This window comes from Lepidochelys kempii, chromosome 1 (genome assembly GCF_965140265.1).
Source record: "Lepidochelys kempii isolate rLepKem1 chromosome 1, rLepKem1.hap2, whole genome shotgun sequence".
Taxonomy (NCBI): Eukaryota; Metazoa; Chordata; order Testudines; family Cheloniidae; genus Lepidochelys; species Lepidochelys kempii.
This window is the reverse complement of record NC_133256.1, coordinates 39,440,458-39,457,123: the sequence shown is the minus strand read 5'-3', so window position 1 is coordinate 39,457,123 and position 16,666 is coordinate 39,440,458. Positions and strand designations below refer to the sequence as shown.

The following is a 16,666-nucleotide window of genomic DNA, read 5'->3' as shown; positions in this document are numbered from 1 at the left end:
CTGCCGGCACTGCCCCCGCAGGTCCCATTTGCTGCGGTTCCCAGCCAATGGGAGCTGTGGAGTTGGTGCTTGGGGCAGGTGCAGAGACCCCCATGAGCCTAGGAGCCAGATGTGCCGGTTGTTTCTGGGATCATGAGGAGCCAAGGGCAGGTAGGGAGAAGCCTGCCTTAGCCCTACTTCACGGCCGGACTTTTAGTAGCCTAAAATCTCCCGGTTTGGCTTCAGTAGACTCCGGGAGCTCGAACCCGATTCTGGGAGACTATCGGACAATCTGGGAGGGTTGCCAACCCTACCTGTCAGAGAAAGAAATTAGATGGGTTTGGCATAATTTGTTCCTGAGAAATCCAAGTTGGGTATTAGTTTTATGACCTTATCATCCAAGTTTCAATAAACTGTTTAATAATTTGTATTTTACCATGTATCTTGGGGGGTACTGAAGTTAGGCTGGCCTATAATTCACCCCAGAGCTTCTTTTTGCCCCTTTATGAAGACAAGTACCCTGGTAGCCGCGTGAGACCAATCTTTAGCAGGTAGGATTTAAGTAAAAGCCAGAGAGCAAGAGAAAGCGACTCAAAGAGACCCAAAGTCAGAACTAAAACAACCCAACCCCTGGGGTTGCAGGTGGGGCCAGGCAGGGCTGCCCCAGGAGCGCCGCAGGAGCGGATCCCCCTGGCCCAGCCCGGGGAGCAGGATCCGCGGGGCAGGAGGGCAGGACTGGAGCAGTGGCTGCAGCTGGGCCGCCCCCTTCCACTGCAAGCCCCGCACTGGGGTTGGGGAGCACTGGTCGGGTTGGGGGGAGGGATGGTTTCGGGGGGAGCATTGGGGTCACGGCTGGCCACGCGCCCCGGGGCTAAAGGCAGCGCGCGGGGCTAAGGGTGCCCTGGGCTGAGCACGTGACCGAAGCAGCGCGCGGGACCCCCCAGAGCTCGGGCGAGGGGAGCGCCGTTCTCCCAGCCACAGGGTGGGACCCGCCCACTGTGACGTGCCCAGGGAGCGCGGGCGATGGGACGCCAGACTCCCCAGGACCAGGCGCAGCCGGCAACGCGTGCGCGCCCCCGCGGACAGGGTCGTGCACGCAGAGCGGGAGTGCGCCTGTCCGCTCGCGTAGTTCTCAGTCTCTAGAGCGGGGTCGGGGTGTCGGGCCCGCGCCCGGAGCGAGCCGTGTCCGCGGTGAGTGAAGTGATGAGGCCGCTTCGCCTTGGGGCTGGGGGTTGATTGAATGAAGGCTCCAGGGATAGGAGTGTGGGGGTGGAGTTGGGAGCATTGGGGTCGGGTTGGGAGGAGGGGTGGTTTTGGGGAGAAAGTATTGGGGTGGGGTTGGGGGGAGGAAGCACTGGGGTCAGGTTGGGGGGAGGGGTGGTTTTTTGGGGGGGAAGCACTGGGGTCAGGTTGGGGGGAGGGGTGGTTTTTGGGGGGGAGCACTGGGGTCAGGTTGGGGGAGGGGTGGTTTTTGGGAGGGAAGCACTGGGGTCAGGTTGCGGGGAGGGGTGGTTTTTGGGAGGGAAGCACTGGGGTCAGGTTGGGGGGAGGGGTGGTTTTTTGGGGGGGAAGCACTGGGGTCAGGTTGGGGGGAGGGGTGGTTTTTGGGGGGGAGCACTGGGGTCAGGTTGGGGGAGGGGTGGTTTTTGGGAGGGAAGCACTGGGGTCAGGTTGAGGGAGGGGTGGTTTTTGGGAGGGAAGCACTGGGGTCAGGTTGAGGGAGGGGTGGTTTTGGGCAGAAGCATTGTGGGAGGTGGTTTTCGGGGGAAGCATTGGGGTCAGGTTGGGGGAGGGGTGGTTTTGGGGGGGAAGCACTGGGGTCAGGTTGGGGGGAGGGGTGGTTTTGGGGGGGAAAGCACTGGGGTCAGGTTGGGGGGAGGGGTGGTTTTGGGGGTGGAGCACTGGGGTCAGGTTGGGGGAGGGGTGGTTTTGGTGGATATGTTGAGCTGGGGACGGAGGGTTGAGTTCTGTTGTGTTAATTTTGATGGATTATATGGGACTAAAGTGTTAACGTGACCCAGTCATCGTCCAGCATCAAACTCAGTGTTAAAGAAGATTCAGGGTTTGGTATGCAGACTCAGGCTGTTTAATATCATGGCAATTGGCAAACACATTATAAATCCTCTTTAAGCTTTCCATAAAGGTACAGGTACAGGAAAGGTACAGCTTACAAGAAGTGGAAGATTGGACATATGACCAGGGAAGAGTATAAAAATATTGCTCGGGCATGTAGGAATGTTATCAGGAGGGCCAAATCGCACCTGGAGCTACAGCTAGCCAGAGATGTCAAGAGTAACAAGAAGGGTTTCTTCAGGTATGTTGGCAACAAGAAGAAAGCCAAGGAATGTGTGGGCCCCTTACTGAATGAGGGAGGCAACCTAGTGACAGAGGATGTGGAAAAAGCTAATGTACTCAATGCTTTTTTTGCCTCTGTTTTCACTAACAAGGTCAGCTCCCAGACTGCTGCGCTGGGCATCACAAAATGCGGAAGAGATGGCCAGCCCTCTGTGGAGATAGAGGCGGTTAGGGACTATTTAGAAAAGCTGGACGTGCACAAGTCCATGGGGCCGGACGAGTTGCATCCGAGAGTGCTGAAGGAATTGGCGGCTGAGATTGCAGAGCCACTGGCCATTATCTTTGAAAACTAGTGGCGAACCGGGGAAGTCCCGGATGACTGGAAAAAGGCTAATGTAGTGCCAATCTTTAAAAAAGGGAAGAAGGAAGATCCTGGGAACTACAGGCCAGTCAGCCTCACCTCAGTCCCTGGAAAAATCATGGAGCAGGTCCTCAAAGAATCAATCCTGAAGCACTTGCATGAGAGGAAAGTGATCAGGAACAGCCAGCATGGATTCACCAAGGGAAGGTCATGCCTGACTAATCTAATCGCCTTTTATGATGAGATTACTGGTTCTGTGGATGAAGGGAAAGCAGTGGATGTATTGTTTCTTGACTTTAGCAAAGCTTTTGACACGGTCTCCCATAGTATTCTTGTCAGCAAGTTAAGGAAGTATGGGCTGGATGAATGCACTATAAGGTGGGTAGAAAGCTGGCTAGATTGTCGGGCTCAACGGGTAGTGATCAATGGCTCCATGTCTAGTTGGCAGCCGGTATCAAGTGGAGTGCCCCAAGGGTCGGTCCTGGGGCCGGTTTTATTCAATATCTTCATAAATGATCTGGAGGATGGTGTGGATTGCACTCTCAGCAAATTTGCGGTTGATACTAAACTGGGAGGAGTGGTAGATACGCTGGAGGGGAGGGATAGGATACAGAAGGACCTAGACCAATTGGAAGATTGGGCCAAAAGGAATCTGATGAGGTTCAATAAGGGTAAGTGCAGGGTCCTGCACTTAGGATGGAAGAACCCAATGCACAGCTACAGACTAGGGACCGAATGGCTAGGCAGCAGTTCTGCGGAAAAGGACCTAGGGGTGACAGTGGACGAGAAGCTGGATATGAGTCAGCAGTGTGCCCTTGTTGCCAAGAAGGCCAATGGCATTTTGGGATGTATAAGTAGGGGCATAGCGAGCAGATCGAGGGACGTGATCGTTCCCCTCTATTCGACATTGGTGAGGCCTCATCTGGAGTACTGTGTCCAGTTTTGGGCCCCACACTTCAAGAAGGATGTGGATAAATTGGAGAGAGTCCAGCGAAGGGCAACAAAAATGATTAGGGGACTGGAACACATGAGTTATGAGGAGAGGCTGAGGGAGCTGGGATTGCTTAGCCTGCAGAAGAGAAGAATGAGGGGGGATTTGATAGCTGCTTTCAACTACCTGAAAGGGGGTTCCAAAGAGGATGGCTCTAGACTGTTCTCAATGGTAGCAGATGACAGAACGAGGAGTAATGGTCTCAAGTTGCAGTGGGGGAGGTTTAGATTGGATATTAGGAAAAACTTTTTCACTAAGAGGGTGGTGAAACACTGGAATGCGTTACCTAGGGAGGTGGTAGAATCTCCTTCCTTAGAGGTTTTTAAGGTCAGGCTTGACAAAGCCCTGGCTGGGATGATTTAACTGGGAATTGGTCCTGCTTTGAGCAGGGGGTTGGACTAGATGACCTTCTGGGGTCCCTTCCAACCCTGATATTCTATGATTCTATGATTCTAAATGGAGGGGAGAAACAATTCAGCATTTGAAATGTAAAGTATTTAAATAAGGCTTTCTTTTTAACAACACCCCTTGTTCACTTTTCTGTTAGCTATAGAGCATCTGTAGAAGGAAAAGCCCCCTTGTTAGTTGAGATGAACTGCTGGTGGTGGTGGTAAAATCCAATCTCTAGAAGAAAAAACAAGACAAATACAAGAGAACAGAGGAAAAACCAACAAAGATGGAAAATGCAGTTTTTGTCTCTGGTGTTGACAAGCTTACTGGAGAAACACAGGCCTAGTACGTGGTCTTGTTGGCTGCTCCAAGAACTGGCAACTTATACCAGCATCAGGCTATTTACGGCCGCAGTTCTCAACCTTTCCAGACTACTGTAGCCCTTTCAGGAGTCTGATTTGTCTTGCGTACCCCACATTTCACCCTAATTTAAAAACTACTTGTTTACAAAATCAGTCATAAAAATACAAAAGTGTCACAGCACGCTATTACTGAGAAATTGCTTAGTTTCTGATTTTTACCATATAATTATAAAATAAATTGATTGGAATATAAATATTGTACTTACGTTTCAGTGTGATACTTTAGCCTGTTTTTCACTTGTGAGCCTTATATAAAGCCCGAGCAAGCCCCAGCAGCAGGGCTGAACCATGTAACATAGTTTTGCAGGGCCCCCTGTGGCACGGGGCCCTGGGCAGTTGTCCTGCTTGCCCCTCCCTAATGCTGGCCCTGCACTTGTGATCTCCTGAACCCATCCTGTGATCCACCCTGGGGGTTGCAACCCCCCATGTTGAGAAACACTGATCTAAATGAGTTGAGTACCCCCTGGAAGATCTTTGTATACCCCCCGGGGTACGGGTAACCCTGGCCGAAAACCATTCATCTACAATGATGTCATTTTTATCCTGACTCTGATCTGGGCTTCAGAGTGATTTGCTCTAGATAGAATTGGTCAAATTCAGAACCAATAGCAATAGTAGCTTTTTGGACTTGCAGTTTATATTAGTAATAATTTTATAGGTGTTTATGCTAGGCAATTTAACAGAATACTAAGAACAAAATTAGTCTTAAAAAGACGTATTTGTGTTGGGTAGCTTGACTGCAGAATTTTCTGCTTGTGCAAAAGCAGTGAGCCAGGATTCTTTACACTCTAAAGCACAGGGTTTAGCCTTTAGGCCCTGTAAAACTGAACCAATTTTCCTTTTTTTAATGGGGTGGAGAAGAGAGGACATAAAAAAGCCAGTTTTTGGAACCCATTTTTTGAACTTATTTCTACATTCAAATTGAGAATAAAAATGTCCCCTTTCTGCCAAACCAGTCTGAAAACCAAATGAACTACTACATGAGCCTGTGTGTTCAGTCAGGGCTCTGATTTATAGAGACAAACACTTCCATTGAGTCTGTGGAGTGACAGACTAAACATTCCCAGTGAGCACTGTTCAATTGACCATCTCACAGTGGTGGGTTAATGTTAAACACAACCTCCTCTTAGCAAGTGGTCAGATGGCATGCGCAATTTTAGCAAATCAAGTTTAGAATGCATGTTTTGATCAGAGTGTTGCAAAGAGAGAGAAGCCTGGGCAAAGAATTATGGGAGGTGAACATAGAGTTGTAACTAGGATATTGAAAATTAAGGATGGGAAAAGAAAAGGGCAGGTCTTTATGTTTAAGAACATCTATATTTATGGCTAATTATGGCTAATTATCATAAAGCAATTATATATTTTGTAGGGCTGTCAAGTGTAGTTATCTGGGGCACAGGTTAATTAAGCATTAAGCATCAATATGCTTAACTAACGTCTATCAAACCAAAACAACCTGAGAGAAACATATTGCTGTACTTTGGTGCTCTGTAAGCAACATGTGTATAATGTTTGAATACACATAACTACAACTTGGCCAGTTATGCTTCCCAATATTAAAAAGAGAAAGACAGGTTCTGCAGCACACAGCAGGATCTCTTGCTTTCTCACATCATTACTCTCAGCATCTCCATCAAGGTACCGAGTTTGCTGCATTTTGTCCAAAGGAAGCATGTAAGTGTTATGAGTGTTATCTCTGTACGGGGTGGCTGCTTTCTGTCGTTAGCATGTTAACACTGAAAAAAATCCCATGTAATGGGGATGTTAAGTGACTGAATTTTTCATTATGAAAATGATAAACACAGATGGGAGTCTGCTTTCTCCGCCCCCTTTCACTCCTGGTAATACAGATCTTTCATGTCAGTTATTATTCCTGTAGACAACTGATCATTTTCCTCCTGATTAATAACCACGAACCCGTTCCAACAAGGAGAACATACTTTTATATTGGTGAGCTGACCATATGAAATATGTTCTAGTTTTTGCTAATTATTTAGCACTAATTGCATCACATTTTTTAGGTGGAAAGGGAGGAGCAGAGTTCTACAGGACTTGAAAAGTACACAAAAGGCCTAATTAGTTAGAGGCTGATAGGAAAAAAACGGTGAGTGGTCCTGGAAGAGTAACACACCAGTAAAATCAGTCAGCCCTCCGCTGCATAGAAAGGGAATGGTTCTGGGACTCCTCTCTGGACTCTGCTTGGAGACAGACTATTTCATATCTGCCTCTGGCTGGTAGGTGTTTGATACATTTTAATATTACCCACTCAATCCAACCTCCATCTTACACTGCAAGAGCGAATGTGCTTTATTTTGTTGGCTCTTGGCTTCAGGACGTTTAGTTTTCTGGTTAGTAAGTGTGTCACTGTTTGGTGTTTTATCTCAAATGAGCTGGTCTTTATTAAATGCTATTATCATTGAGAAAAGCTGAGTTTAAACACTTCTTCTTCTTCACATCTAGATAATGGGTGATGATGATGACGACGACATCCCTCAGCTTTCATCCCATACGCTGGCTGCCTTGCAGGAGTTCTATATAGATCAGCAACAGAGAGAGGGCATAAAGATCTCACAAGGATTTAAACAGTATTCCTTTGGCTCAATAGAAGAGGACTGGGTAAGAAACTAAACTTGAGATTGCAATTCGATTACTTGTAGTGCCCAGTTAAGAGGAGCAGAAATGTAAGGCTTCTTTTGGGAAGTGAAGAGGAAGGGGGAATGAAAGAGGGCATTTTCAAGAGTGGGGGAATCTAATGGTACTGCTTCCACACTATAAAAGTCAAAGTCTCCTTGACTTGTTATTGAAGCTGGATGTGGTGTTCTTGTTTGTTTTGTTCTATCTGGCACTAATTGAAATTAACATGGGAGGAAGGGAGAAAAGATGCCAAGACAAGTAGCTGCCCTCTCTGGAAATTTTAGTTCCAGACTGGGAGGGTGGAGGAGGTATAGATTTTTCCTTTGGTGTGTGTGTGAAAGAGATGCAATCGAGACATTGTAATAATGTGGAAATAGCACACTCTTCCCTCTCTTCTCCCATCATGCCTCTCTGTTTTTTACCTACCTTATTTGGACAGGTGACTTGTCCCTTCTGACCTGTGACTGACTGATTCTGGCCATGAGGTTTTCTGGCTCTCATTTTCCTGTTCTCCCCCCGCACACCTTTTTTTTTTTTTTCTGATTGCTATCATCTCAGACTTTCTCCTTCCTACCCTCTGCTATCTCATCTTTCCTTTTCTTCACTGCTTCCGCTTCCTTGACTTTTCCCATCTCTCCAAGCTGGCTGTCTTCTTGCCCCTCACAATCCTGAGCAGGTATAAACTGTTCCCAACCTCAAAATAAATCAATGACTTCTTAATAACACAATTTTAAACTACTTAAAGACTGGGAGTTAAAATATCTGCACACTGCAGGTAAACAATATCTTTGGATTTGGATTCACCATTGGTAACAGGGCAAAGGTACTAAATAAAGGAATGATCTAAATAGTCTGGTATAGCTTGGTTTTGTTGAAATAGTAATAGATTTTTATAAAACTCTGGCAACATATAAGTGTGAAGTAGCACTATTTATCGGCTTGAAATACTAGTTTATAGAGGAAATAAAACTGTCAATAGAGAAATCCCTTTTCCAGCTCAGTTAGTAAGAGTTTGTTCAGAGGTGCACGATTGCAATTTATGATACAAAAAAGTTGTGGATTTTGGTTTTCCTAGAATGGGGCTGATATTGGTTAACAAAAAGTGTCATACACTGCACAGTCAGAAGGACCGATGCTGTCAGTAATTGTTTGTGCATGATTTTCCCCAGCAATTGAGCCAGTTTTGGTATGATGATGAAACTGCATTATGCCTGGCTAATGAAGCTGTTCTGGCAGCTGGAAGAGGTGGCAGGTAGGTTTTATTAATTATTTTATAAATTAAACATTTTGAGCTGCTTCTTATTTAAAATGTTCTAGGTAGTTTACTTTAAATCATCTTGTTTCTCTAGGCAGTACAGAAAAATGAGAATTTTGGTAGTAAGAAATAGCAATCCAGTTTAGAGAGACACCTGTCGGGGATGGTCTAGATAATATGTAGTCCTGCCATGAGTGCAGGGGACTGGACTAGATGACCTCTCGAGGTCCCTTCCAGTTCTATGATTAGCAGTCAGTTAGTGGGTTGAGCACAGGACTGGGAGTTGGGAGGCCTGGATTTTAATCCTGGCTATGACTGTTTCTCTATGTGACACTGAGCAACTCATTAACCAGCCTAGTTGATCACACTTACCATATCTACCTCATAAAGTGTTTTGCAGCTTAATATTTGTGAAGTGCTTTGTGGTCCGTGAGTGGAGGTGCTGTACAAATACTTATCTTTCATTTTATTAATAACTAACAACATCACACCAGTCAGCATGTCCATTATTTTAAACTTCTGATCTTAAGACAGGTCTACACTACCACTTGAGTCGATCTAACTTGCGTCGGGTAGGGGTGTGAAAAAGATACCTCCATGAACAACGCAAGTTACAGCAACCTAGGCACTGTCCACACTGGCACTATGTCAGCAGAAGATGCTCTCCTGCCTATATAGCTTCCGCATCTCGCGGAGGTGAAGTAATTATGCCAACAGGAGAGGTCTCTCTCTTCAGCATAGAACGTCTTCACCAGACGTGCTACAGAGGTGCAGCTGCACTGATGTAGCACTCCTAGTGTAAACCTACCCTTGGGCATGTTTTTAGGGAGAGGGACTGGAAGATTCACTCTGGATTCCTTTCTTCACACAATAAAAACCACCAACTAGAGTCCTTTTTTATGTTTTGTTTTGGGGTTCTGTTTGTTTTTATTTTTTTAAATTGTGATTTAGTTTCCCCTTTTCTTGTCCCCCTCTATCCATTCTGGAAAAATAAAATAACAGGAAATCTTGTTTTTTCACAAAAATTCTTCTTTGAAAAAAATTATTTTAAACTTTATTATTAAATTTTCAATTCTGTTTGTATATTGCTATAAAACAAGCTTTGCTCTATAGGTAGAGCTTAAGTCCCCAGTGCAGCAAGGTACTAAAGCATACATTTAAGCATATTGCTGAATCAGGGCCTAAATACCTACTATATTTATAATATATTAAACCTCTATTAATTATTGCAATTAATTTGTTTTGAGACTGTGTATGTGCTTGCTAGCTGTCTGGTGCTGAGAGCTCTTTTTTTTTTTTAAACTAAGCTAAATACTAGTTCTGAGCTTTGTTGTTACAAATCTGCTTCTAAATCCTAAATTTTTAAAAATTGTTAAACATTGGTAACTAGCTGTAAGATGTTCGTGCTGACTTTGTGTGTTCCTAATGATGGTTTCTTGTGAACTGAACACAGATCTTATGACTTATTTTTTCTTTCCAATTCCATTTAATTATCATTGCAATTCCTTTGGTTTTAAGATAGCTTTGCTGATTAACTTGGCAATCTGATTCAGAAAGAAACACAGAAAAGTTATTTTTAGAACTGCCTTTGCGAGACTATGCAGTCTAAACCTGAAGTTCCCACTATTTGAGTATCAGAACTATTTATTCCATTGTTCTACTCATTAGAATACTTGGTATACAAAACCGAATACAGGTAGTATGAAGACAGTATCCCATACAATGTTCTTTCACTGTAACTGATTATCCAGTATCTTGATTGATTGGGTTGGGTATTTCAAAACCAAAAATTATGGCAAGTGTATTTTTTATAGTCACAGTTAAATATATTATTCTTACAGATTATCTGCTTTGTTGCTGCTACCAGTTAATGTTCTGTTGTAAACAAATTCAACCAAAGGGCTGTAATTACACTAGCACCTGTATTTTATGAACTAATTAGGGATTTAAGTGTTCATTAAATCAAAAATTTCATAACATTGAACATTTCAAAATTACAGTAGATATGGTCGATAGGGTGCAGTATGGTGCACTGCATCACATTCTTCTTGTTCTTCAAACCACTGCAAAATGATTTCTAGTGCACTGAAGGCATTGGAGTATGAAGGGATGTTAACTTGTTCTTCATAAACATAATTTTCATTATATGATTTCCCCCCCACACACATATACCCCACCCCGCCTCAGTCGGGAAATATAGTTTGTTGCACGTAAGATTGGTCTTTATAAAATCGAGGTTCTACTGTCATTTTAAAGGACATGTCAAGGGAGGTAGACCTTGAAGAAACCAGAGCTATCAGGTTTGTTTTGTTCACGGATATACACATGCATATTTCTCTGCCTTTCTTTGTTCTTTTGTGTTGGCAGAGTATTGCAGTTAGAGCTAGGCGGGAAATGGTTTTCCCGTCCTATGAAAATTTTTGAGATTTTAAATTTTTTCTCATTCTGTATCAAGATGAAACCAAGACCTTTCAAATTCTTTTGACAAAAACATACAGACACTCCCCACTCCCTTCCCCCCTGGAATAGCCTGGTGGTCAGGGCACTCACCTGGGATGTGAGAGATCCTGGTTCAAGTCCCTGTTTAGCCTGATTCAGACCAGGGACTTGAGCTGGGTCTCCCACATCTCAGGTGAGTGCTCTAACTACCACACTGTTCTAGAGTGGAGTTAGCTTGCTGAATCACCATTTTCTGACCCCCAAAAAATTTCATTGCAATTAGAGCTGGTCTGGAATTTTTCAATCTCAGGAGCCTTGTTAATTACAATACCCTGTTTGCTCAAAAGAGCAAAGGGAATAAACAAAGCAGAGGGATGAGGCAACATACATTCTTATATTTGGATTGCATGTAATGAAGTTGGCACTCTGTGTAGGAGGATCACTCAGATGAGAAACTGGGCATAAATCTATAATGCAATCTAGATTTAATTTTAGAAGGTTCTTTCTATGAAAACAGATTGGGAGGAAAATAGAATGTTAAATCTTAGGTGTTTTCATTTTTTGGTTATTTAACCATGACATAGTCTCTCTAATATTTATTTCAGATAACAGAGATAAACATCAGAATTGATGCCATTCATGACCAGTGTTTTTAACTTATTCCTGATGTTTCATCTTGTTGACTATGTCAAAAGAGCTGTAGCATTTTATTTGTCCTTGGGGATTTTAAACACAACCATGGTGAAATCCACATAGTTTAATAGACTTTTCTGAGGTTGGTCAGCTTGGTGCTACAAGCAGCCATACTGTTGATTATCTCTGCTGATAGTACTCTATTATCATTAGCATGATGTAGTTCATTATTAACCTTCATAACTGTCTGCATGTAAATCCTGTCATTTGTAATATAAAGAGTCAGGCCTTGATCCCTGCTCAAATTAATGGAACATTATGGCTTTTATACTGAGGCTTGGTTTGTTCAATGTGAAATTATAGTGAATGTATTAAAAGCAGAAATCCAAGTAAAAGCAGAAAGGTTATAACTTAAAAGTGAGGTCCAAATCAAAACCTGGGATCCAAGTACCCCAGAACTTTTGGGGCTTGGAAAAGAGGTCAAAATCCAGATCTAATTTTGCAAAAAGACCTGACTTTCGGGTGTTAAAAATCTAAATCTTGTGGTCTGAGCCCAATTCTAATATCTTTGTCTGTTACCCTTTAAAAAGAATGTTCTGAATTACTTCTTTCTCTTTTCAGGATAGCGTGTGTTAGTGCTCCAAGTGTTTACCAGAAACTGAAAGAACAGGATGGCAAAGATTTTTCCGTGTGTATACTGGAATATGACAAAAGATTTTCTGTATATGGAGAGGAATTTATCTTCTATGATTACAACAATCCATTGAATTTACCTGGAAATCTCATACCACACAGTTTTGACATAGTATTAGCGGATCCACCCTATCTGTCTGAGGAGTGTCTCAGAAAAACAGCAGAGACAGTCAAATACTTAACAAAAGGAAAGATTCTGCTCTGTACAGGTATAGCATCTGTGTCTTTTGAGAGAGGAGAAAATATACTGAATGTGTTTACTCTAAATATTTTTAAAAAAAGAAAAGGAGTACTTGTGGCACCTTAGAGACTAACCAATTTATTTGAGCATGAGCTCTCGTGAGCTACAGCTCACTTCATCAGATGTATGCCGTGGAAACTGCAGCAGACTTTATATATACACAGAGAATATGAAAAAATACCTCCTCCCACCCCATTGTCCAGCTGGTAATAGCTTATCTAAAGTGATCATCAGGTCCAGCCGGGGTCCAACGGAACCCTATTTGCCAGGCAAGTTTTCTTCCAGCTTGACTGCCCAGCTCCTGCTCGCCAGATTGTCCTGGAGTCAGGGACTCCAGAGCCTTCAGGGTCCATGGCCCTGGGGCAGCCCACCAGGCAGACTGGCCTGGAGCAGGGCTCCATTCCCTTTCATGGAGAACTTCAAAAATTCTGGGTTTAGTTCTGATTCAGAACTAACAGGTATTGTTACTATGCGGTCGGTTCTTTAACTGTTCACGTATGTTCCCTAACATTTTAACTGCCCCAAGGACTGAGATTTTTAACAGTGGCAGAATCCTTCTAATTACCTTTAGCAATAAATGGGTCTACCGATACACTTGTGCTCCTCCATGAAACAGAATTACCTTTTTTAGTACAGCTCTAGTTGTATCCTAATTAAGACAAAATGTGTTGTTTTTTAGGAAATCCTGACCACTGAGCTGTACAGTCTTATAGCCTGTGTATGCCTAATGCCCCTAATACACATGGGGAATATGTATTCAATGCCTGGGAATCCCTATATATTTCTGGAGCTGAACACCACTGAGAGTCTGTTCTGTTTATAGAGAGCGATTTGTCTAGTGCTTAGAGCAGCAGTTCTCAAACTGTGGGTCAGGACCCCATTTTAATGGGGTCGCCAGAGCGGCTTAGACTTGTTGCTGTCTGGGGACGAAGCCTGAGCCCCGCTGTCTGGGGACGAAGCCTGAGCCCCGCTGCTCGGGGACGAAGCCTGAGGACTTCAGCCCTGGGTGGTGGGGCTCAGGTTACAGGCCCCCTGCGTGGGGCTGAAGCCCTTAGGCTTTGGCTTTGCCGTTCCCCCACCCCCACCCACCCAGGGCAGTGGGGCTTGGGCTTTGACTTTGGCCCCTTCACCCAGGACGGCAGGCTCAGGCTTTGGTCTCACCTCATAGGGTCATTTAATAATTTTTGTTATCAGAAGAGGGTCACAGTGCAATGAAGTTTTAGAACCCCTGGCTCAGAGCAAGAAACTGAAACTCGGGACTCTTGAGTTTTCTTCCCACTTGTGCCACTGACTTGCTGTGTGAAGTTGAGCACACACTTGACCTGTGTGCCTCAGGTTAGCTAACTGTTAAAAAAGAATACCTTCTTCACAGGGGTATTATGAGCTTATTTGTTTGTAAAGTTCTTTGAGATCATCTAAGAGAAGAATAGTGTTTTTCCAATCAAATAGGAATTCTCTGACCGGAACACACTCTGTAATTAAGGGGATTGTTTAAATTTAGTTACAGTAACATGAATGCCACTTACAAAGGTGATTTTTTTTTAAACAAATAGTTTTAAATTTATCTGAACTCACTGAAAATAAATGAAAAATGCTGCTGCCTTTAGGAATTTGCAAGTTCTTAAATTCTGCAGCTGCTGGCCGAGGTTTAAGTTGCCACATAGCTCTTCCGCGTGGAGCCCAAGCTAAGCTAAAATGACAGAGTGAGCGGTGACTAGATTGTAATGGCCTCGAGATCTGATCAGGGAAAAGGGAAGTTTTTAGCATTCTAAAGGAATGAAAGCTTTAGAGTTTCGCTTTGAACACAAATGTATCGATAGACACGTTTATTGTTAAAGGTCACATCTAAGGATTCTGCCACTGTTAAAAACTTCAGCCTTTGGGCAGTGAAAGTGCATGGGACAGTTAAAATGTTAGAGGACATATGTGAACAGTTAAAGAACCTACAGCATAGTAATGGTACCTGTTAAGGCCTCTTCTCGCTGTGGAGCCCCGTGTTTCAAATGCTGTTAAGGCTTGCTTTGCTCATGCTGCAATAATGCTCTAATGCAGAGGTTCCCAAACCGTGGTACGTGTGTCGTGTGTGAGCTTGATGTTCAATCCATTCATTTCACCGTTTTTTTTTTAAGAAGTTGGTACTTGAATCAGTAAAGCTTGGGAGCCTCTGCTCTAGTGCACCAGCTGTGTTACTTCCCTAGAGCATCTCTGGTTTTGAACTGGGTAGCTTTAAATATGACACTCTGGAGTGTACTCACTCATCAAATGGCAGCAGTGTGTGGAATTCGAATCTGTGTCTCATTTGGCTCTTGATCTAGAGTCGAGCATGTTCAAGGGAGAACAGTCAGCACCAGGCAAAGGGGATAGTGGAGAAAGCACCTAAGACCATTCTCAGACGTTTTCCCTCCTTTCTCTCCTTCCTTCTCCCTCCCGTGGGGCTCCAACCCTCTCTGTGGCCCAAGACTGCTTGATGCCACAGAGCTTTAGAGAGGATTGTGGAAGGGAAGTAAAAATAGGGGGATGCCGGAGGAACAATTTAAAGAAAAAAGCATAGAATGCAGTGTTACCTTTCTTTGTCAACAAATCCAAATTTTTTTCTGCTTCAGGTGCAGTCATGGAGGAGCAGGCAGCGAAGCATCTTGGTGTGAAGATGTGCAATTTTACTCCAAAACATACACGAAACTTAGCCAACGAATTTCGATGTTATGTGAATTATGATTCTGGACTAGACCATGATTCTAGCTGTTCAGAGTGTACATAAACTAAGCGAAACAGTATATCAATCAAGTCCATTTATTCCTTCTTTCAGTGATGTCTGCGATCCTCATTGCTTTATTAAAGGTGCTGCTTCAGGTGATGGTTTCTGGGCTAGCTTTCGACGTTGAAATGTGACCAACTCTGTAGTCTGTTAAGTCTGCAAACATTTGAAACTTATTTCTTTTGGTACCCTACTTAGGGCTTGTCTTCACATACAGCGAGTGCTACACGGGCACAGCTGCACCAATGAATGTGCCCCGATGCCGACAGGAGAGCTTCTCCCATCAGCGTAGCCTTCAGGGTTGGTATAACTACGTCACTCAGGGATTTGGAATTTTTCACACCCCTGAGCAACGTACTTATACCAATATAAATCTGTAGTGGAGACCTGGCCTTAGTAGATGAACAGGGATTGGTTGGTTCAGATGACTTGTTAATGGGAGCTTTTCTATTCTAAGTCACCAGTTAGACCTGATTGGTAGCCTTTCCGATATGAGGGCTGTTCCATGGGTGCAACAAAGGTGGGAGGGGTGTTCAGGTGTCCTGGTCCAGCTGCCCTACCCCGCCCCCAGCCACAGATCAATGCTACTACAAATTCACAGTCCCAGTTTCTCTGGTGGGAGGGTGGGGCGAGGTCCAAGCCAATCCTGGTCTCTTTGTGTGGGAAGGGAAAGATCCTGGTCTGTCCAGGATGGGGGTTTCCTGGACTTGGCTCCCTGCTTCCCAGAACCCCAGGCCACAATCTCTTCATGCTTCCTCCTCCTCCACTGTTGCTTCCAGGCTCACTTCAGAAGGAGAGATGGCTGCTCAGTGAGGGCGTGCACAACAGTGTGACGGGGAACTTCATGCATTCCCATGCACACAGGGCTGGATGAACACATTGGCAAACCAGGCACACTCCAGATTTATTGGAGGGGAGTGTGTGTCCCAAAATGTTTTGGTTTTGTGTTTTGTTTAACCACACAGATTTGCATGCAAACTGAAGGAACTTCACTCACTTGAGTAAGTGGTCATGCACCCTGGCACACACAGTCACCTTCACAATGTCACTCAAATTTGACTCAACTGCCCCTCTGTCATAATGAGGGCTGGCCAGGCTACATTTCAGTGCGGTTACGACCCCATGTGCCAGGCCATGGCACCACTCAAGTGAGTGAAATTCTTTCAGTTTAGACGCAAATCTGCACCAGTGGAGGTGTGGGCAGAGACAGGCCTTGCACACAGTTGAGATTCACTTTCTCCTTGGCTCTGTTGGGAATGGCAGAGGAAGGCACTGGGTAAAGAAACCACTTCCTTCTTAAACAGCAGTAAGTGAACAGGCTGGGATAGGAACTTATTACAGTAATATGTATGGGAGAAAGCCGCACAGAAGTGTATTTTTTCCCCTTCTCTCCATTTATCAGCTGTTTGTAATTCACATTAGAAGGTAGGGACCCAGAAGTGTGTGTTTGCCTAGGGCCAGTGATGGTTAATTTAGCCCTGCCTCTCAGAATGCAATGTATGCATAAAGTGATGAAGAAATTGGGAACCTAGTGCCTGTAAAGTGAGCTCTGCTTCTTGGCAGGTAGCCTGGGCCCCC

At 44.3% G+C, this 16,666-nt stretch overlaps 1 protein-coding gene across 1 annotated transcript; it reads left to right on the top strand.

The window, feature by feature from the left end:
- Positions 1–1,038: 1,038 nt before the first annotated feature.
- On the top strand, positions 1,039–15,184 carry EEF1AKMT1 (EEF1A lysine methyltransferase 1). The gene is made up of 5 exons (XM_073339760.1): positions 1,039–1,170; positions 6,899–7,054; positions 8,242–8,324; positions 12,021–12,301; positions 14,937–15,184. Exons 2-5 carry the CDS (start codon positions 6,902–6,904, stop codon positions 15,089–15,091), a joined length of 672 nt encoding a protein of 223 aa, XP_073195861.1. The 5' UTR covers positions 1,039–1,170; positions 6,899–6,901; the 3' UTR covers positions 15,092–15,184.
- Positions 15,185–16,666: the final 1,482 nt, after the last annotated feature.